The 23305-nt window shown below is 41.9% G+C and overlaps 1 protein-coding gene across 5 annotated transcripts in view; it reads right to left on the bottom strand.

Moving 5' to 3' along the window:
• The window catches only part of SHLD1 (shieldin complex subunit 1), a 116771-nt gene that overhangs the window by 26426 nt on the left and 67040 nt on the right, over positions 1-23305 (bottom strand). The window contains exons 3-4 of one of the 5 annotated variants that reach the window (XM_061436607.1): positions 14712-14794; positions 14502-14591 (exon numbers count right to left, since the gene is read on the bottom strand). The exons of 3 other annotated variants lie outside the window; for them this stretch is intronic. In XM_061436607.1, the coding sequence (XP_061292591.1) occupies positions 14550-14591; positions 14712-14794 (125 nt within the window). In that variant the 3' untranslated portion in view covers positions 14502-14549. The remainder of the gene's footprint in view (positions 1-14501; positions 14592-14711; positions 14795-23305) is intronic. One more of the 5 variants, XM_061436608.1, reaches the window with a different exon arrangement.

The raw sequence follows: 23305 nt of genomic DNA, 5'->3' as shown, positions 1-23305 counted from the left end.
AAAAAAAAATTTAGCACAGAGAGACAAAGAAATGGAGAAAACAAAACAAAAGAAAATTAAGAGATGTGTAAGTCAAAGTGAGATGTTCTAATTGGAATTTCAGAAAAAGACAATAGAGAGAACATAGGAAAGGCAAGGCACAATGAGTTAATGGGTGAGAATGTCTTAGAACTGATAAAAACATGAATTCTCAAATTTAACAATCACAATATTTTGTAAGCAGGCTAAATAGAAAAGATATTATTCCACTGCTTTCTTGCTTGCATTGCTGCTATTGAGACATCAACAGTCAGCTTAATTATCATTCATTTATAAGCAATCTGTCTTTTCTTTATGGCTGGTTTTAGGATTTTTATTTTTGCCTTTGATAATATATAATCTTGTATTTATTAGGCTCTACATTTTGTTTCCTGAAATTTTCATTCTGTAATGAGTTAATTATGCAAAGTCATTCCACTTCAAAGTTGTTCTAGTTGGTTTCATTAAAAAATGTGGATGCTTTTATTAACAATGTTTCGCAGATGTTATTTTCTCTCTCTTTAATCAACTGTTTTCATATGTTTTTCAAAAATTACTACCTTGATCTTCCTAAGTCAGCTCATGCTGCTACTCTAGTGCCCTCAGCATTATAATACTAATTGTACACTGACCTACAGACCAAGCACCCTTTTAGAAAAAAAGGAAAATAATTATTTTTACTGTTTCATGATATTCACTCTCTTTGAAGAGATCATATAAAAGCAGGAATATAGCTTAATTTTAAGAAAGTAAATTTTCAGTACTTCCCTGGTGGTCTAGTGAACGAATTCGCTTGCCAATGCAGGGGACGTGAGTCTGATCCCTGGTCAGGGAACCAACATCTGGCACACTGAGGGGCAAGTAAGCCCAGGTGCCACAACTACTGAGCCTGCCAGCAGCAACTACTGAGGCCTGTGCACCCCACAGCCTATGCTCTGCAACAACAGAAGCCACTGCAATGAGAAGCCCAAGCACACGCTGCAACTGGAGAGTAGCCTCTGTTCAACCTAACTAGAGAAGCCCTGAGCACAGTGATCATGACCCAGAGCACCCAAAAATAAATACATAAATAATTTTTTTAAATGAAAGTAAACTCACTTTTAGCTAGCCAATGAATTATGCCAACCATAAGAAGATAAACAGAGTCAAAGGTTATGACTCACAAGTTATTAGTCGTAACATTTACAGCTTTATTTTTTTGTTACCTAAGGTCCTTCTTAAATTTATTCCATTTCACATTAAATGAAATAATTTTCTTCATAAACCTAGGATGGGGTACCAATTTGTAAGCGACAATGAAGAAGGAAAAAGAGGAAAATGACCTCGTTATACTGGTCATTCCAGACAATCACTTTTTTGACCTCTGAGTGGCAAAATCTCAAATGTATTTGAAACTTTATCTCCTTTTAAAAGGAGCCCCACAAATCCCATGCACACAATATATTTTTCATGCACATATCTGTTTTCCTATACCTTGACCTAGGTAGTAGCTAATTGGGTATATATTTTTTTTTTTCCTTTTTACATATGTAAAATCTACCAAGCTGAAACACAAAAGACTCATGCATTTCACTGTAAAGAAATTGTATCTCAATTTGAAAAATATTTACACACACACACACACACACTTCCTGTCTTCAATAAGTCTTGAATGTGGCACAGACATTAAGTTTTTTAAAAAAGATTCACAGATGATTCTAATGTTTAACATTTGATGTTTGGTTGGGTTCTGCTGCCCCAAGACACCTAGAACATGTGTTAATTAAAATAGCCACCCAGCAAATAACTGTTTCAATAAACATATGAATGAATGAACCAACAAACTAATAAATATCTATGTTATTCATGGTTGTAGGTATACCATTTATTGAGGTCAGAAAAAGCTCTAAGAATGTCAAAAAGGGGAGGGGGGCATGCCACATGTTTTGGGTTTCCCTGGCGGCTCAGTGGTAAAGAATTCACCTGCAATGCAGGAGATGCAGGTTCGATCCCTTGGTAGGGAAGATTTCCTGAAGGAGGAAACGGCAACCTGCTCCAGTATTCTTGCCAGGAAAATTCCACGGACAAAGGAGCCTGGTGGGCTACAATCCGTGGGGTCACAAAGAGTCAGATATAACTGAGCAACTAAGCACGCTACGTTTTAGGCCCGTTAAATGCCTTATTGCTCCTCATTACAACTCTATAATGGAAGGTGACTGTTCCTGATCTTTAGTTGCAGCCAACGTAAGTCATTTTGGCTACCTTAAACAGAAAGAGAGGTATAACACAGCTCATGATATTGTTGGGACAACTGCAGAGACAGACTCTAAGATGAACTTTTAGGAATTACTCCTCAAATCACTCAGCAGAACTGGACAAAGGTGCTGCTGAAACCTAAAACACCAGGAAGCTGCTGCTACAGATGCTGCTCCAAACTCAGTTTTTGCTACAGTTTGGAAGTTCTCAATCAGGAAGCTGCCTGTCGAAGCAGGAAGCTATTACTAAAGCAGCTGGTTTCAGAACCATGCTGCCTCTGCCATTATCCATACCAGCTAGAAATGAAATGAAGGTCCAGACCCCATCTCTCTTCCCACATAATCTAGGTCTGAATTCAGAGGTTTATGGGAATGTATTTGATTAGCAGATCTAACTCCAGAATACTAGCTGAAAGATATAGAAATGGAAACTTCCAACCCTGTGTAAAGCAAGAGATAATGCTAGGAGGAGGCTGGAATAGGCATTAAGTGGGCTAATTAATAGATAATGAAACTGAAGCACAGAGATTAAGAAACTTGGTCAAAGACACACAGCTAGTAAGTGGCAGGGCCAGGATTCAAACACAGGAAGTGGAACCAAAGACCAATAAGGCATGGGAGGAGGAGGAAGAAATGTTGCTCAGCTGTGTCTGACTCTTTGCGGCCCCATGGACTGTAGCCCACCTGGATCCTCTGTCCATAGGTTTCTCCAGGCAAGAATACTGGAGTGGGTAGCCATTCCTTTCTTCAGGGGTTCTTCCTGACTCAGGGTCCTGCATTGCAGGCATTCTTTACCACTGAGCCACCGGGGAAGCCTGAGACTAAAAACCTGAGACTAAAGCTGGTGGTATATTCTCTGTTATCTGATACTTTATTTCCACACATTCTTAGCACAATTCAGGTTGTCAATCTGCCTCTCTGTCTCTCTCTCTCTCCATCTAGTCACCCACCCATCCATTTCTCTCTAAGAGAATGACCCAGATGGCAGAATAAAAACATTAAACTGTATCCAATATAAATACATCAATAAGTATGGACTAAGGCTGAGAGGAGTGAGAAGGGTCATTTCCAAATCACAGGGTGGACATGCTGAAAGTTCCCCACAAAGGAGAGTGTGTCAGCTATTTTTTAAAGACTGTAATTCAGAAAATGCTTCATTTGACATGACAAGTTATAAATTACAAGTCAGTTTGGGAAGGGTAAATATTTGCTGAAGATTAAGTGCATGGCAAAGGTACATCATTAAATCTGAAGTAATTGAAAAGTTCAGTTTGGTATCATATATGTCCACTCCATCTTTAATGAGCACACAACCTCAACAACCATGAGCCACAGTCTTATCCATCTCCATGGTAAAGAAAGAAATAATAAATGTCTTCAGCATGACTTCCAATAAAGTGAGCCTGAATTAATTATTCTGTGTGCAAGTGCAAATGGATTTGGTTAAACTAATGAGACTACCCGCCAAGGACATCAGCGAGATACTGGACTGAATTCACATTAATCAAGCGTACATCAGACTGAATCAGTGACATATGCACAGAAGCAAGGCTGCTTAAAACTTATATTTTAATTCCTGATTTTTATGTTTTTAAAAGTAATATAGGCTCAGAGCTTTTAAAAGTCAGATGAGGCTAAAAGTCTGATAATGAGCAACAATACTTCCTGTCTCCTCCAGCATCCTCCCCATTGCTCAGAGTCTACATTCCTATTTGATGTTCCTTCTGGTTTTTAAAATCTTTTTATGTCTAATGAACATGATCCTATATGATAACTTGTCAGTCTTAAGACACTATATGTTGACATCAGGCCCCATCACACACATGCCCCTGTGCAGAGACTTACCTTTCCTTGTTCTCTAAATACAATTATGCCCAGTTTTAAAATTAAATCAACATTTAGAGTTTTAAGTTATGATAACTATATAAAGTTGTCACTGCTTTATTGTACAATATTACTATTTCTGTGCTTGTTATTCCTCTTTTACATTTGCTTGCTTTGCTACCCACATTCCCCAAGAGCCTCTCAGCGTAACTTCCACATGTCCACCTGGCAGAACAGCCTCAGGTCCCCAGCCTGCTGAGCACTTGCCTGAGCAGCTCTCTACCCTCAGGCTCCAGGCCTGCTCCATGGCTGCTGACCCAGGTCTCCCCCTTGTTGCTTTCCTAAATTTTTTGTATTATTTCTATGATGATTTCCTCTACCCCACTTCCTGTTTTATTTTTTTGCAGATTACTTCTGCTCCATCATTATCGCTGTCTTCTGAGTTCTTTGTTTCTTACTTATCTTGGTTTCTACATTTTATGATGGAGGATTTCCACAAATATCTGCTAATCTTTGGCTGTGAGTTCATAATTTAAGGGTGAGGCATTAAAATACTAATTGGAAGCTCTTGCCATGGGTAGGGCTTATAGACTGGTGGACTTCATGAAGCGTGACTGATATTCATTTAGGTTTTCCAGAGATGGATCCACTCATCTCCAAAATGGCCAGGAGGATGCTGTTTTAGACGGAAAGGCCCAGACAGTCCTCTCTGAGGAGATGGCATTTAACTGGGGAGCCCTACATGCAATGAGAGAGGAAGTAATGCGAATATCTGGGGCAGATGGGCTTCAGACAGAAGAAACGGCAAGTGCAGAGTCCCTGAAACAGAGGCAGGTTTAATTAGCCAGGATGAGGACCAGACAGGAGGCCCCTGTGGCTACAGCAGGGGAAGTAATGGGAAGACAGAAAGAACGAGGTGCATTTATAGCTTGTGGAAACAATTTTCACATAGACTTTGTCAGAGACATTAAAAAGCCTAATATCAAAATATTTAGTTATAGTTTATAAAAATGAATCTGAATCATTTTTACAGTACTTGACATCAGACAAAAAAAGATCATGGTGACTTGCCTTTGTTTGGTTTATCAGGTAAGCTAACAGATATGTGAAATTATTTATCTCTGTTCAACCTTGTGAAGATTATGAAAAATGAGACTCTATACCTCATAAACACACTAGCAACACTGAATGAGATATAAATCTGTTCACACATCTGAGCTAAATCAAAGGAAGCAGCTCACGTTTTTGAGAAAAATCAAAAGCTTAAAAAAAAAAACCCCAACCAGTTGCCAAGGCAACAACAAAAAAAAACTAGACAGAAAATATATTTTCCATCTTAAGCACTATCACATTCAAAAGCTCAGTATCTTCTGGCCCTGCTTTTGAAGTTTTATTTAACCTTCATTCAGTCATTCCTGGAGATGGGGCAAGAATTGAGAATCCACAGAACCTGGGTCTTTGTCAAAGCTGGGTGGTGGCAATGCACTAGTAAAAAGTATTTTAAGGGAGGGGAATAAACCCTCTGGTAAACAGACTAAGGCATAAGAACTACCTTCTTGAAATTATTCTTTGACTTTTCCTGTATGACACGATTTTGCAGAGAACTTCCACTTATGAGCTGGACACCAAATGGTTACTGAGAGACTGGAAGGTCAAATAATGTGCTGGAGAATTTCCAGATCCTTCCCCTTGAACTTGTGCAATTTCAAAGGGTGACTCAGAGCTGACATTAAACACCATCTGTGCTTCTCCACCAGACACCCTGCTAAAAGCCCTGCTGTCCACAAGGCTGCCAAACTCAGTCTTGACTCTCCCCTTGCTGGCTTTCTCTATCCAGAGGCTCCGTTGCTTCTTGGAGTCCCTGTGCTCCATCCTCTATGAAGCCCACACAGGTTCCCAGGCAGAACTGACCTGCCCACGCCACAGCCCCAGGGTCGAGTACACAGCACCCAGTGGTTCTTCCACATCTGCTGAAGGCCTGTGCGTAGCTCTTTTCTTATCTGACTGTGGCTCCCTAGAGACAGAGACACTGTCCTAGATATTGTGGTACATGTGCCCCACACAAGCCTGGGGAAAATGGTTTTAGTGAATAAAACAGAATGCATTCATATACTGCTCTAGATTTTAATGCTAAAGAACAATCTCAAAACATCATCAAAACAAGTATTGGGAAGAATCTGGTAAGCTGGTGGTGGGTAGAGGGAGGCAACTGTGTCTGGCTCCAGCTCAGGCCCTGGCCGGCTGTGTGACTAGTTGAACCTCTCTTGTTTTCCAAACTGTGTCTGCAGAAATACCACCCGTGTCCAGAGAGAGGGTAGTAAGTGTTCATAAAAAAGGGGCTTGAAGTTCAAGGTGGCGGTGTTAAAAGCATAAGGTAAGTCTTTTTTTTTTTTTTTTTTTTTTTAAGGCAAGTCTTTTTACTGTAGACCTTTGTGGAACAGTGTCTGACCTGGAGGATGGAAGGAAGCAGAGCAGGCCAGACACCTGATAAACAATGATTCTCATTTTCTTTATTGTTGCTCTCCTCATCTTCTACATTCTGTAGATTGTTTTCTATAATGACTGTATACTATTTTAGTTAAAAAAAACTATTTTATTAAAAGAATCAGTCAAATTAGAATGTAACCTAATTGGATAATGATTCCTTTTCTAAAGTTACACACAATTAGTTTCACTGTCAATTTTTTTCCCTTAAGTTTGTAAAGTTGTATACAGGATAGGAGAACCACCCATCCTGGGTGAGGGAAAACACCACCATAAATCTTCCTCCTGGCAGGTGGTTCTGTTCTGGCCTCCAGAGGGCTTGGGCTTGAATAGTAGCTCCCAATCTGCTTTCCCCAAAACTGAGCACCACCTTCCTGACAATGAGGGCATAAACACCACATGTATGAATTCACCCTTAAGCAGATATCTGCATTCCATGGGTCACAAAGATGAAGGGAATCAAATGTAAACACACGTGAAGTTTTGTCTCCTCAGTGCCAAGAATAGCAGGCACATCTTAGGTGAATGGGGTTCCAGACAAAGAACAGTAGGGCCACTCAGGTCAAGGGTTAGACAAAACAGAAATGATAATGGTGCAAATCCAATCTTTAACCTTTTTCTCTTTTCTGTAACTATTTCCACAAGAACTAACTTTTCTATAATGTTGTGTGTGTGTGTGTGTATTTCTCTGTCTCTCTCACACACACACCACAGGACCCATATTAGATGGACTCTGTTCAGGACAACCATTTATAATAACAGGGTGAAGCAGAAGCTTAGAGATGATGCAAATGTCATGAGACCCCCCTAAGCAGAGCTGAGCTGAACAAACCGTGTTCCCATTAAGTTATTTTAAAGGTCAAAAGAAACTGTCTGTCAGAGTTAGAGGCGTGATTTTTCTTACCAATGAACAATCTCATTTAAATGAGTATAATTTAAATACTTTAAGAATCTAAAAAGAAACTTGGGACAAAACTCAGAGGAATCTGAAGGAAAAAAACTGAAGCAGAAGAGTCTATTTTTAGGACAATTTTAAGAGAAAAAAGAAAGTGTAAAACACTGTATCTTGAGAGTCCCTTGGACAGCAAGGAGATCAAACCAGTCCATCCTAAAGGCAATCAACCCTGAATATTCATTGGAAGGACTGATGCTGAAGCTGAAGCTCCAATACTTTGGCCACCTGATGCAAAGAACTGACTCACTGGAAAAGCCCTGATGCTGGGAAAGACTGAGGGCAGGAGGAGAAGGGGGTGATAGAGAATGAGATGGTTGGATGGCACCATTGACTCAATGGACATAAGTTTGAGCAAACTCTGAGAGAGAGTGAGGGAAAGGGAAGCCTGGTATGCTGCAATCCAGGGGGTTTCAAAGAGTCAGACATGACTGAGAGCACTGTATGGTGCGTACACCCAGGGGAATGACAGGTGGGGAGTGGGAGCTCCAGGTATGGCAGGAGGACAGACCCGTCAGCCACACAGCACAAGGGAAGGGAAGGCAATGACCAACTGGTTCCAGAAACAAAGAACAGTACAGACTGAGACAAGTGCCTAGAAACCTCAACCTGGAGAAGTAGACCTTCTCTAAGATTCTTGAGCAGAGAACTAGGATTAATGGGATGTTAAGGGCTAAAAGATGTTGAAATCTAAAAAATCTAAAAGATCTCATCCTGCTTTCAGGATGAGACTGAGAACAATACTATTAAGTATTTTAGTAAGCAGAATAATGCTATCCTGGCAGAACTCTATGTCTTTTCAGTAATTTGGAGTATAATGCACCCACCAGCAATGCTGACCTCAAAAATAAAGCAGTGGATAAGAAGAAGCTTGAGTTAAATATCATGACATACTCTTCTATGGCCCAGCACTTCATCTAAGCTACCCCTTCACACATGGAGAGTAAAGAAAACCAAAACAGAAACACATGCAGCCTCTACTCTATCCAAGAATTCTTTAGAAATGTAGAGTAGTCTCTCCTAGACTTATTTCCATTACTCTTAGGAAATTTAAAAAAAAAAGGGGGGGGAGAGGAGGACAGGAAACTTGAAAGCAATGCATTAGAAGAAAAGCAAAAGAAGATAATATAGCAAAATAGCAAGAGTTTCTTTTTTGTGTTTTTTATATTTTCCATCTTCTACAGTAAACATGTAAACAAGAAAATGTTTAAACAGAGAGATCAAAGGGATTAACGAAATCAAATTGAGACAACTCAAAGGAAGCAACACAACTGCTATCACTTAAAAGCAAATGCTTGCTCTGGCTCAGGCATGGTCTCTGTTCATCTTCCTATCTCTTCAATGACAACAGTCATTTGTCAAATATTTACTAAGTGTTCTTTTTTTTGGCGGTACACTGAGGCATGTGGGATCTTAGTTCCCCAATCAGGGACGGAACCTGGACCCCCTGCATTGGAAGCATAGTCTTAACCACTAAACAGCCAGGGAATTTCCCTCAAATATTTACTAAATGTGCACCAAATGCCTGACCCTACGTAGAGAAACAAAAGACCCTGGTGGAGCTGTTGTCCTCAACAAACTTGTAGTCAAGAAAGATATTAAAAAAAAAAAACCCCAACACCGAGAGCACTATAAAATGCTAAATCACGTTCTTCTGATGACCGCTGTAATCAGAGCTTGTAAGAACAGAGTCAGAGGTGCCATAAAGAATTCACTGAACCAGGACTCCAGACCCAGCTCCTAAAAGAAATGGGGATTTGGATAAATTCCCATGGTTCTCCACAAATGATCACAGCTAAGTTGAAGTGGTTTCAACTTGGTAGCTCAGTGGTTTCTCTGAATGAATGAGACACACATGTATCTGAGAGTGGAACTGCTGGGTTACAGAGTATACAAATGTTCAGTTTTTAGAAATCCTGAAAGTAGGTGTCATAGCATATATGAGAGTGAAGGGCCTGACTCTGGTTTGGCCTGTTCTGAAGATGGTGAGCCCTCAAACCACTCTATTTTCATCTACCTTAAGAATATCATCTTCATAGACATTGCCAACATTTATTTTTTCCTAAAGAAAAGGCTGTTAAAACTAAGAAGGGCAGACGAAATTGCACTGTTGTTAAAGGCAAATTATATTATAAAGGACAAGCTGTCTAGTAAAACAAACTTATAATTACAATTATCTTCAAAATAAATCAAATTATCTGTATAAACCCAACCACTCACTGGTAAATTAATGGAAAAACATGACAATGTTGAGCTTTTAACTGCTTCTATTGCAAAAGCCCCAAATATAAACTTCAGTTATCAGGCAGAAAAGAGGCAATTAGTTTGCAACAGATGTACCACTAAAAACCTGTTACAGTGGAGCCCCAGAGTTATTAATTCCAAAATTTATGAAGTCCATCTGTGCAATTTTTACAGGTTTTCACTTAGACAGTCCTACTTAGATGGTCCCTCCTAACTAATTGCTTTTTATTTTGCTTTTGAGTCTTAAAAAATATTTCCAGTATATATGCTTCATATGAGCTCTATTATCTCAAACTCCAAGTTTAATTTCTTTTCCAGAACATTTTTTTGTTGTTGTTGTTATATTAAACCTTGGGAAAATACCAGATGACAAGATTATTGAGCAATGATAGGACTTAAACAAATTAAGGCTTCCAGGCTGTGTTGCTACTTGTTTCAAAAAATCAGTCTTTTTCAGGTTATCAAACATCACTTGTGACCTTTAAAAAGAACTCCCTGAAGTCATTCATTCGTAAGAAAATCTGGTTAGACTATTACAGTAGTGAATAATATAAAATGATGCCAATGTTCAATTATAAGACCTGCTAATGATTACTACATATTTTTAGTATTACTGAGTAGGGTTGAAATGGTTCAAATAACAATCAAATATATTTTGCTTGGTACCATCAAATGAAACTACAAACAAACACAATAAGAGAAATGAGAAATAGAATAATTTCAGGGAAATAAATTTCCCCCAGTAATCCCTATGAATATTGAAGGAAAAAATAATTTGTTCTTGGTACAAGATCTGCTCCCATTCAAGTAAAAAGGGTGGTTGCTCTACTGATGGGAGAGTGGGGTCATACGGAAATGACCCCGTAAAGCAGTGAGGAATGACTCGAAGAGTATGGAAAGGAACTTCATGGATCCTTCCATGGCACCTAGAATCCCTACTCTGCTGGCCTCCTGAGATTACAACATGCCACAGAGTACTGTGACCAATATGTTTATTCATTCAACAAATATTTGTGAAGGATCAATTATGTACCATACTCTGTCCTACAGCCTGGAGATTCTGTGATGAACGACACAGATAAAGCCCTCATGGAGCTAAAGATATAGCTGCTGCTAAGTCACTTCAATCATGTCCAACTCTGTGCGACCCCACAGACAGTAGCCCACTAGGCTCCCCCATCCCTGGGATTCTCCAGGCAAGAACACTGGAGTGGGTTGCCGTTTCCTTCTCCAATGCATGAAAGTGAAAAGTGAAAGTGAAGTTGCTCAGTCATGTCCAACCCTTAGTGACCCCATGGACTGCAGCCCACCAGGCAAACAAGGAATAAGTAATTCCACAGATAAATTCTAACAAGTGACATATAGGGTGTCCCAGAGAATATTACAGCAACTAAATCTGGATACTGTAGGGAAATGGGGTTGGAGATGGACTTGGTTATATATGACATAGGAGAGTTAACCAGGTGATAAATATACTAAATCCATTATTCATAACTAATGCCATCTGTATCTAGGTGATATTTATTGCATCTTTCCCTTAGTCATTTCAATATAACTAATTTTTTGAGCACTTTTTAAAAAACTTTTTATTTTGTTTTGGGGTATAGCCAATTATACCAATTATACATCTCAGATATGCAGATGACACCACCCTTATGGCAGAAAGTGAAGAGGAACTCAAAAGCCTCTTGATGAAGGTGAAAGAGGAGAGTGAAAAAGTTGGCTTAAAATTCAACATTCAGAAAATGAAGATCATGGCATCTGGTCCCATTATTTCATGGGAAATAGATGGGGAAACAGTGGAAACAGTGTCAGACTTTTATTTTTGGGGGCTCCAAAATCACTGCAGATGGTGACTGCAGCCACGAAATTAAAAGACGCTTACTCCTTGGAAGGAAAGTTATGACCAACCTAGATAGCATATTAAAAAGCAGAGACATTACTTTGCCAACAAAGGTCCGTCTAGTCAAGGCTATGGTTTTTCCAGTGGTCATGTATGGATGTGAGAGTTGGACTGTGAAGAAAGCTGAGTGCTGAAGAATTGATGCTTTTGAACTGTGGTGTGGAAAAGACTCTTGAGAGTCCCTTTGACTGCAAGGAGATCCAACCAGTCCATTCTGAAGGAGATCAGCCCTGGGATTTCTTTGGAAGGAATGATGCTAAAGCTGAAACTCCAGTACTTTGGCCGCCTCATGTGAAGAGTTGACTCACTGGAAAAGACTCTGATGCTGGGAGGGATTGGGGGCAGGAGGAGAAGGGGACAACAGAGGATGAGATGGCTGGATGGCATCACTGACTTGATGGACGTGAGTCTGAGTGAACTCCGGGAGTTGGTGATGGACAGGGAGGCCTGGCGTGCTGCGATTCATGGGGTCGATTCAAAGAGTCGGACACGACTGAGCGACTGAACTGAACTGATAGCCAGTTAACAATGTTCGGATAGTTTCAGGTGAATAGCGAAGGGACTCAGCCACACATAGACATATATCCATTCTCCCCTAAACTCCCCTCCCATCCAGGCTGCCACATAACATTGAGCAGAGTTCCCTGTGAGCACTTGTTTTTATTTCAACTACTTGGAGGTCCCACAAAGGAATGCAGAGTTGAGCATGGTGCGGTCTCTCTTCGAAGAGTGGAAAATCAAGTCTACAGAGCACGCGGTCCCACAAACAACCCTGCACACCACAACATGAACTGCCCTTGTAATGAGGCTGTAAGGGAATCTAACTGGAGGCAGGGGAAGACTGCAGAGAACAAGCAAGGATATCCCGGCCAGATGCAGTGAAGATGCAGCACTTCTCCAGACCTAGGAGGAGGGAAGAGCACTCCTGAGAAAGCAAATGAGCATGAAAAGTTTAAAAATGGTACACAGGTCATGGCATGTTTTATGGGCAGCCAGCAGACTGGTCAAGTGGCAGGGGAGGGGACCAGAGTGCTGGGTATGAGGGCAGAGACAGGAGGGTTTATGTGTGGAGAGATGGGCCAGACAACAAGGCACCATGACTCAGGGCCACGTGGGAGCTGCAGAGCAGAGGGACCACGGGCGCTATGCGGACATTTTCCACCCACCCTCTGGTCTAGATGCACTCTTTAGCTGGCTCCATCCTGCTCTGCCTCAGGAGGCTGACCACACGGACTGCACAGATGGGCACTCTTGCCCTCTGCCTTGGGGTTGAGAACCAAAGGGAGGCCTGGCAGGAGATGCAAGGAGGGAGAAAGGTGAAATGGGACCACTTCCCTGGCTCCCTTCCTGGGTGGTTGTCATGGGCTGACCACATCCCTCCTCTAAGCTCACAACTCAGCCCACCTACCACAGCTCTCAGGCCCTGGCCGTGCCTCCCCTGTGGTTTCCTCACCCTTGCTCACAGCTTTAGTAAGCTTTCCTCAGATTATCTGGTTGGGTTGAATTATCTGTTCCTCACCAGGACTTGAACTAGTGCAGTCATGCAGCAAGGAAACTGGAAGGTGACTGAGGAAGGCATCACAGGCAAATGCAGAGAGGGAGAAGCTTGTGGCAGAAGGAGAGGACCATGGAAGGTCATGATGACGGAGAAGAGTCAGGGAGGTGGGATGCCAGACTGGCCATAGACCACAGCACTTACGTGAACCCTGCCACGTGCCAGGCATGATTCCACAGGCTCTAACAAAGCTCACTTAACTCTTAGAACTTCCTAATAAGGCATGCCAAACTAGTAAGTGGTGAAGCTCGAATTTAAATCCAGGCAAGTCTAGTGCCAGAGTCATGTTCTCAACCGCTGTGCTAGACTGACTGCTCTGCCTGGCAGAAAAGGACACTTCAGAATTCCAGACCCTGGAGAAGGCAAGACAATGGTGGTAAAAACTCTGAGGAAAGCCATCTGGGTAGACTGCTGAAGTAAGGCTACTGAAGAAAATCTTGCAACCCTATGCGAACTCTGCCTCAGTGACAATGTAGAATCCTGGGCAGAAATCCTAAAAAAATAAAAAATGACCATGTCCAAATAAATTAGTCAGTTGGAAATTCCCTGGTTGCCTAGTGGTTAGGATCCTGGGCTTTCACTGCCGAGGGCCTAGGTTCAATCCCTGGTTAGGGAACTGAGATCGTGCCAGCCTTGTGATGTGGCCATTAAAAAAAAAAAAAAACAGTTTTCTCATAAAACCATAATAATTTTATGTTCTTAAGAAACCTCACATTATCAAAACACATATCACGTAGTTATTTCAATATGGAAAAAGGAGAATTATGGTTAAGAGTTGATAAGATTAGATACTTTTTCCTGTAGGACCTTCAACAACTGAGAGTTCAGTTATATTTTGTTACCATCTGAAAAGAATAAATGACTTGATCAAACACCAACAGAGAACCAAAAGAGAAATCTGAAAAATAACCTGTGGCCAAGTTCACAACCAATGAAGGCAAAGAAAAGCCCTGCACACCAGCTGGCCTTGGGCCTCTCACACAGCGTGGCTGTGTGCCTTGTGCCCTGCGGGCAGCCGCTTCCTTCCTCCAGCCCAGGGGAGCTTCCAATAGCACTCACATCTCAACCCCTACTGGTCCAGAAAATGAAAACTATGATTTCAACACACTCAGATGAATAATAACCAGTTTGCAGAACAAACTTACACAGTAAGGAAAATATTAGTCAATGATGTTTGTTTAGGGCTTCCCAGGTTGCCCAGTGGTAAAGAATCCATCTACCAATGCAGGAGATGTGGGTTCAATCCCTGAGTCAGGAGATCCCCTGGAAAAGGGAATGGCAACTCACTTCAGTATTCTTGCCTGGGAAATCCCATAGACAGTGGAGCCTGGTGGGCTACAGTTTATGGAGTCGCAAGAGTCGGACACAACTCAGCGCCTAAAACAACAACAATTTGTTTGTTTCGAGTCTCCTGCAGCAGATGAGGTCATGAAATCAACCGTGCTCTGCGATGTGTAACAGGGCACATCCCATGACTTCTTTTAAATGGCATCTCACCATCTTAACTCTGCTGCTGCTGCTGCTGCATCGCTTCAGTCGATCCTTGCTCAAATAACTTCCACAGCAACCACTTTCCTTTCCTAAGGGAGAAAGAGAGGAAGAGAAAATACTCCCTAACCAGACTTTTCATATGCCCAGTGGGTGGCGACATAGTAAGGATGAGTGCAATAACAAGTTCTTAGAAACTTGTTGCAGTCTGCAGCCACACGATGGGGCCTGCAGCCACACGGTGGGTGTCAGACTATAGCTGCTGACTGCACTGATGGGCCTCTCCTTTATTCTGTTCTTCCTGAACATCCTCAGGTGGGGTTCCAGGCACAGGAAAGATGGGGCTGCAGAGAACGATCCGTTTCTGCGGTTGTTTCCTCTACATTAAGGCAGGTTGCCATGACTGTGTGTACACTCAACTTGCAAGAGGAGGCAGCTGGCACATGGCACTGGTTAATCAGGAATGTTCCATACATTCATATTAACAGGAGCCAGGAAAACCTACACTACTGTGAATATTTATCCTTTCAGGTTCAACCTGCTGATTTGTTTTAAAGAAGGACATCCTCTCTTTGGGGTATAACGGGAGATTCCATAAAGGACTTTGACAGGGATATGCTTTAGTTGACTGTATTGCCAACTTTTAAACCTTCCTATTTTCCTGATGCCTCAACACCCCCGAGCACAGACTGCAAGCACCTGCCAGGCAACCAGATGCAAGTGTGACAAGGCTGGTCCCTTCTTGCCCTCCCTTGACTGTGACCAAGTGACATTCAAACACACCAATAAAATCCCTTCACACCTTTCACTTGTGTGGGAACCGTACCTGACCCTTGGTGCTCGTTCGTTCTCAGCCCCCGACCTGCTTGTTGAGTCTGCTCCCTGAGTGCTCCTCCCACATGGCCTCCTGCCCAGCCTGAGGGCCTCTCTCCTCTAGCACTGTGAGTATAATAAACCCTCTCATTTCATACGCATCTCAGAGTGTGGCTGTGTGGACATCATTCTTAAGACCCCACAAGGGCACTGACTCCCCATTTACAACATGCTAGCAATCAGGTGGTTTTGAAAAGGAAGATAAGGCCTCTGATGACTGCAGCAGTTGCAAAAACACACACTTCAATCCACACTGTAGTGGAGATTTCATCATTAAATTCTTCTATAGGTACATATTCCCTTAAAAATCTCAGTTTGGGAAAGAGATCTTTTTTTTAGGCTGGATATGGTCAATTTTGGAGAAGGCAATGGCAACCCACTCCAGTACTCTTGCCTGGAAAATCCCATGGGCGGAGGAGCCTGGTGGGCTGCAGTCCATGGGGTCGCTAAGAGTCGGACACGACTGAGTGACTTCACTTTCTCTTTTCACTTTCTCACATTGGAGAAGGAAATGGCAACCCACTCCAGTGTTCTTGCCTTGAGAATCCCAGGGAGGGGGAGCCTGGTGGGCTGCCGTCTATGGGGTCACACAGAATCAGACACGACTGAAGAGACTTAGCAGCAGCATGGTCAATTTATGGAGAAGGAAATGGCAACCCACTCCAGTATGTTTGCCTGGAAAATCCCATGGACAGAGGAGCCTGGTGGGCTGCAGTCCACGGGGTCACAAAGAGCTGGGCACAACTGAGCGACTTACACACTTGGTCAATTTATATACCAATGTATATAATTTTAACTAAATCAGTTTCTTATGTTTCTGATCTATTTAAAAATATTGAATCCAGATCTCTTTTAATTTCTTTTCAATGACTGGTAATATTTCTCTTTCAGTTACCACTTGTTTTCAACTCACTTGATTCCCTAAGCCCTCTCCTTTTCCACAAAGAGGTTCATTTCACTTAAGCCATGATCATGGGTAAAATTCATGTCAAAATTCCAGTCCACTTTAAACTATATTTGACAGCCACTGTGCAGAGCAGCACCTCCAGTTCTTTCGACTAAAGGGCAAAACTAGGCAGTAGATAGCTGTAGGCATTAGATTCTTGTAGTAACTTGGGCTGAATCTTGTAGATTCTACATTGCTACTGCTTCATTTAGGAAATGACACTTTAGATCAAGGAAAAAAGTAGACACACAGGTTAATAACTCATCCCAGGTCTCTTCTGCAGTGTTTAAAACATAGTTCTTCAATTATGGTAGAAGATGAATATTAATTCAATCATCACTTAACACAAATTTCTTGAGTAGCTGCTTTGTGTCAGGCATTAATTCTAGATACTGACAATTCAGCAGTGAATAAGAGAAATAAAGTGCTTACTCTCATGGAGCTTATGTACCCCCTGGTAAAACAGAAAATAAGTGAGCAGAGACTTTAACTGGAGACCGTGAAAAACCCCAGGAAGAAAGATAAAGCAGAGGAAGGGGATAGAGAACGATGTGGATGGGAAGGCCAGGATGGAGGGGGTGGGCCAAAAAGGCTCCTGGGAAAGTCATATTTGAGCAGAGATCTGCAGGAAATGAGGGAACAAAACATGTTCCAGTGGAAGAACATTGCAGGCTAAAGGACTTAAAAGTGCAAAATCTGAGAGGTGGGGATGAGCTTGTGTATGGTGAGAAGTGGGTAAGGAGGAGGGGATATACCCAGGCAGGGAGAGGCCAGATCACGTGGGGCCCAGAGGCCAATGGAAGATACTTGGATTACGTCCAAAGTGCACTGGAAGCGTTTAAGTAGGAGAGTTAAGTGGCAGAACTGACAGTTTAGGAAAAGGTTGCTCTGGGTGCCAATGGAGAGTGACTTAAGGAGGGCAAGAAAGGGACTGGAGATTAGTTAGGAAGCTACTGCAGAGTCAGTGTAAGATGGCGGCTTGCATGGGTGGAGTGATGGAGGTGGAGAGACGCTGCCATACTTGGAACATATTTGGGAGATAGAGCCTGTGGGACAGCTTGTATTGGACACAGAGGATAGGTTTGAGGACTGAGGAACTGGGTAAAGAGAAGACAATTAGGTGAGAGGTTGAGCTGTTTGTTCATCTGTTTGAAGGGAATCAAGAGTTCTATTTGAACTGAAGTTTGAGGTGCTTATTAGATGGCCATCTAGAGCTATGGAGTAGGTAGGTGAGTGTACGTGTCTGGGGCTCAGGGAAAGCTGGCACCGTAGGAGTTAAAAGACATCATCATGGGATGAGGCAAATGGTGAAGGGGAGAGGCCTGAAGTCTGAGCCTGGGATGCTCCAGGGGTTAGAAGCAGTAAGAAGAGCCAGAACCAACAAAAGAAGCTGAGAAAGAGCAGCCAATGAGAGGGGAGAAGAAGCAAGAGGAAGGGGTGTCCCAGAAGCCAAGTGAAGAACAGATGTCCAGGAAAGGGATGACCAGCTGCATCAACCGTGCTGTTTGGTTAAACACGATGAGGACTGAGAACGGACCACAGGATTTGAGAGTTAAAAGACACCACAAGTCCACAAGAAGAGCAGAGGTATGGTGTGTGGAGGTAGGGGAGGGGAGGCCTGGTGGGGAGGTGAGGCAAAAGCCCAACTGCATGGGTTGAAGAGAAATTAGGAAGAATTAAGAGAGTGGGTCAGACAAGCTAGACTCCTCTTTCATAGCCCTTTGCTACAAAGACGAGCAGAGAAATGGGGGCAGTAGTTGAGGGCAATAAGGAGTCAAATTAAAGATGAGAGATTTTATACTGCGAAGAATGAACCAGTCAAGAGGGGGAAATCAAAAATGCAGGAGAGAAGAGATAACTGGAGGTGTGATGCCCGTGAGCAGGAGAGAGAAGATGGGAATTGCACATGAGTGGAAGGAATAGCCTTAAATAGAAACACAGACAATTAGTCACTGTAGCAGACTGGGGCATCTGGGGACAGAGGCAGGTGGTAGGCAATGAGAAAGTTCTTTTTCTTTTTAAATTTTATCAGTCAAATGAGAAGTAAGAAGCAAGGCTGCCTTATGACTCATGGGGGTAATCCTTAATAGAGGCCTAAACGAACCTGCTTCCTTTAGACCCAGGCAAACAAGCGCCTCAGGATGGACTAATGAGGGCACCAAAGCCCACAGGGCAGCCCAGCTCTCCAGGCGAGAACTGCCGAACCCAATGCTTTCTCTTTGTTTCTTTCTCTCAGTCTTTTTGTTTTAGCTTTTGTGATTGACTCCCATTGTAGAGTTTGTAAACTGAGCTACAATAAGTTTCAGCAAAACAATATAATGTATAACATTAAATTAATGCTGTTAATTTTTTAATTTTGTTGTTTATTGTTTTGGCTTCATACTTGTATAAGCACAATAAGCCTGAATTTTTTTTTTTAATGTTAAGCATTCTCACTACACACACGAAACTTAAATTAACTCTGTGAGGTAGTGAATCTGTTATTTTCATCTTGGTAATCATTTCACAGTGTATATCAAATCATTACACTGTGCACTTTAAATATATATAATTATATTACTGTCATTTATTCCACAATAAAGTTGTAAAAAAAAAAAAAAAAAGCTACGTCTTTTTTTAAGGAGAGGAAACAGCTGGGAGAACCTAACTTAGCAGCCAGAAGAGGGCATAAGAATGCAAATCTCTGAGGAATCAAAACCAGGCAGAGAAAAGCCCCTAATCCTTCAGCTACACTTTAAAAATTTAGAAGTCTGTGATCCATTTGCGCTCAGTTTCACTAGTGAACCCCTCTTACTTAATGAGGGAAATACCAATGTTCCAATAAGGAAAGTAGGTAAGGACATTTACAAAACAATTTATAGGTGAAAAATGGGAAATGCCAATTCAGACCAAAATAAATGTTGCATTTCACCAGTAGAGGTAGAAAGTAGACTGGTGGTTGCCGTGGCGGAGAGAGGGCGGGGGGCGGGAGGCGGGGGTCGGGGTAAGGGAAATAGGGAGTTAGTGTTTAATGGGTAGAGTTTCAGTTTGGGAAGAAGAAAAAGTTCTGGATTTGGATGGTGGTGATGACACATATTGCCACTTAACTGTGTATTTTATTAATAAAAAATGGTTAATATGGAAAATTTTTTATGTGTATTTTACCACACATGAAAAAATACTGCATTTCACTGGCAAAGAAATCCAAATTAAAACAATGAGACAGAAGTTTGTACCCGTACTCTAGCCGCAGTGGGCACGGATGGCTGTGGAAGAGGTGGATGTCACCCAGGACACAGGGAGACCAGCCTCCTCGCAGCTTGCTGGGTGGAGGGAAAACAATGTCATCTTCCCAGAGGCCTATGAGACTCAAATGCTTTGACACTATGCCTGTCAAGAGCCTATTCTAAAGGAAGCATCAGTACCCAGACTGAGAATATGAAACCAAGTGCATACATATGCACTCACTGTATGCTGGAAGGCCAGAAGGGTGTCACCAAGGGATGACAACCGGGGGAGTATCTGGAAGACAGAAAGCACAGTGGGCAAGACAGCATAGAACTCAAGGGTGCCAGGCACCCATACCCGTCCAGCTGAAAGAAAATAGCACGCAAAAAGGAGCTTTCGAGCAGAAATCGGAAATGATCCTGCAATCGGATGCAGGAGGAACTGGAAGCAGAAAGTGTGGGGCAGGGAGAAGGAGGAGGTCTCTCTGGATATTATAAAGGGATCAGGACAGTTGACCCAGCTTTTTCACGCTCCTCTTTCACCCTCATCAACAGGCTCTTTAGTTCCTCTTCACTTCCTGTGCTTACAGTGGTGTCACTTGCATATCTGAGGCTGTAGATACTTCTCCCAGCAATCTTGATTCCAGCTTGGGATTTATCCAGCCTGGCATTTCACATGATATACTCTGTATATAAGTTAAACAATAAAGATGACAATATACATTCCTGTGCTCCTTTTCCAAATCAGAACCAGTTAGCTTGAAATTCAACATTAAAAAAATGAAGACCATGGCATCCAGTCTCACTCAGTTCAGTTCAGTTGCTCAGTCGTGTCCAACTCTCTGCAACACCACGGACTGCAGCACACCAGGCTTCCCTGTCCATCACCAACTCCTGGAACTTACTCACACTCATGTCCATCGAGTCAGTGATGCCATCAACCATCTCATCCTCTGTCGTCCCCTTCTCCTCCTGCCTTCAATCTTTCCAAGCATCAGGGTCTTTTCTAATGAGTCAGTTCTGCACATCAGGTGGCCAAAGTATTAGAGTTTCAGGTTCAACATCAGTCCTTCCAATGAATGTTCAGGACTGATTTCCTTTAGAATAGACTGGATGGATCTCCTTGCAGTCCAAGGGACTCTCAAGAGTCTTCTCCAAAACCACAGTTCAAAAGCATCAACTCTTCGGTGCTCAGCTTTCTTTATGGTCCAACTCACATTCATACATGACTACTGGAAAAACCACAGCTTTGACTAGACGGACCTTTGTTGGCAAAGTAATATCTCAGCTTTTTAATATGCTGTCAAGGTTGATCATAGCTTTTCTTCTAAGGAGCAAGCATCTTTTAATTTCATGGCTGCAGTCACTATCTGCAGTGATTTTGGAGCCCCAAAAAATAAAGTCTGTCACTGTTTCCTTTCCTTGTTTCCCCATCTATTTCCCATGAAGTGATTGGACCAGATGCCAAGATCTTTTTTGAATGTTGAGTTTTAAGCCAACTTTTCCACTCTCTCTTTCACTTTCATCAAGAGGTTCTTTAGTTCTTCACTTTCTGCCATAAGGGTGGTGTCATCTGCATATCTGAGATTATTGATATTTCTCCTGGCAATCTTGATTCCAGCTTGTGCTTCATCCAGCCTGGCATTTTGCATGATTGTACTCCACATGTAAGTTAAATAAGCAGGGTGACAATATGCAGCCTTGATGTACTCCTTTCCCGATTTGGAACCAGTCTGTTGTTCCATGTTCAGTTCTGTTGCTTCTTGACCTACATATAGATTTCTTATGAGGCAAATCAGGCGGTCTGGTATTTCCACCTCTTTAAGAATTTTGCACAGCTTCTTGTGATCCACACAGTCAAAGGCTTTGGTAGTCAATAAAGCAGAAGAAGATGTGTTTCTGGAACTCTCTTGCTTTTTCAGTGATCCAAAGGATGTTGGCAATTTGATCTCTGGTTCCTCTGCTTTTTCTAAATCCAGCTTGAACATCTGGAAGTTCACGGTTCACAAACTTTTGAAGCCTGGCTTGGAGAGTTTTGAGCATTACTTTGCTAGCATGTGAGATGAGTGCAATTTTGCAGTAGTTTGAACATCCTTTGACATTGCCTTTCTTTAGGATTGGAATACAAACTGACCTTTTCTAGTCCTGTGGCCACTGTTGAGTTTTCCAAATTTGCTGGCATATTGAGTGCAGTACTTTAACAGCATCATCTTTTAGGATCCAGTCCCATCACTTCATGGCAAGCAGATGGGGAAAAAGTGGAAATTGTGACAGATTTTATTTTCTTGGGCTCTAAAATCACTGGATGGTGACTGCAGCCATGAAATTAAGACACTTGCTCCTTGGAAGAAAAGCTATGACAAACCTAGACAGCATATTAAAAAGCAGAGACATAATTTTGCTGGGAAAGGTCCTTATGGTCAAGGATATTGTTTTTCCAGTAGTCATGTATGGTATGTAAATGTTGGACCATAAAGAAGGCTGAGCGCCAAAGAATTGATGCTTTCAAATTGTGGTGCTAGAGAAGACTCTTGAGACATGGATAGCAAGAAGATTAAACCAGCCAAACCTAAAGGAAATCAATCCTGAATATTCATTAGGACTGATGCTGAAGCTGAAGCTTCAATGCTTTGGCCACCTGATGGAAAGAGCCGACTCATTGGAAAAGACACTGATGCTAGGAAGATTGCGGGCAGGCAAAGAAGGGGGCGACAGAGGATGAGATGGTTAGATAGCATCAGTGACTCAATGACATGAATTTGAGCAAACTCCAGGAGATAGTGCAGGACAGAGGAGCCTGGTGTGCTGCAGTCCATGGGGTCACAGAGTCAGACATGACTTGGTGACTGAACAACAACAATGATGACAACAGCTGACCCAGTTCTACCCCGACACACACCATAAATATGTTCCTTCTCAGAGCTGCCATCTCTGATGTGTGTCAGAGGATGTAACACAAAACACATGGGACACTGATATGCTCAATGGCATTATCTGTAAGAGCAAAAATATTACTGATAGCTGGCAAAGATAGCTAATAAATTACAGCATATCTCTATAATTCAAAGTTTTTCAGATATTAAAAATTTATTTTTGAATTTAAATGATATCAGAAAAGGCTCATGTCTAAAGGAAATAGACATCTGCAAAAATTGAATCGGGTCTGTGGAATAATCCACAGTGAAGCTCTGTATAAATGTTGATTTCTCTGATTCTGATAACTGTACTGTAGTTATATATGAGAATGTCCCTTTTTTAGGAAATATACACTGTACTACTGTATTTATGAGTGAAGGAGCATCATGTCTACACTTACTCTCTGTTAACGTTCTGTTATGATTAACAGAAAAAATAATATACAGAGAGAATGATGAAGCAAATATGGTAAGAATATTCTCAGTGGGAGAATATGAATGGAAGGTATAATTTTTTCAAAAAGCAAATAACCCAGTTAAAAAAAAATCCAATGATAAGGACAGATAATCCACAGGAGAATAAAATGTCTAAGAGAATTAAATAGAGTGATGCTCAAACCTTACTAGTAATCAGAGAAAAGCAAATTAGAACAATGAATTCTT

The sequence above is a fragment of the Bos javanicus genome, chromosome 13, assembly GCF_032452875.1.
Source record: "Bos javanicus breed banteng chromosome 13, ARS-OSU_banteng_1.0, whole genome shotgun sequence".
Classification (NCBI taxonomy): Eukaryota; Metazoa; Chordata; class Mammalia; order Artiodactyla; family Bovidae; genus Bos; species Bos javanicus.
The sequence above is the reverse complement of the archived record's forward strand: the minus strand, read 5'-3'. Positions and strand labels throughout refer to the sequence as shown.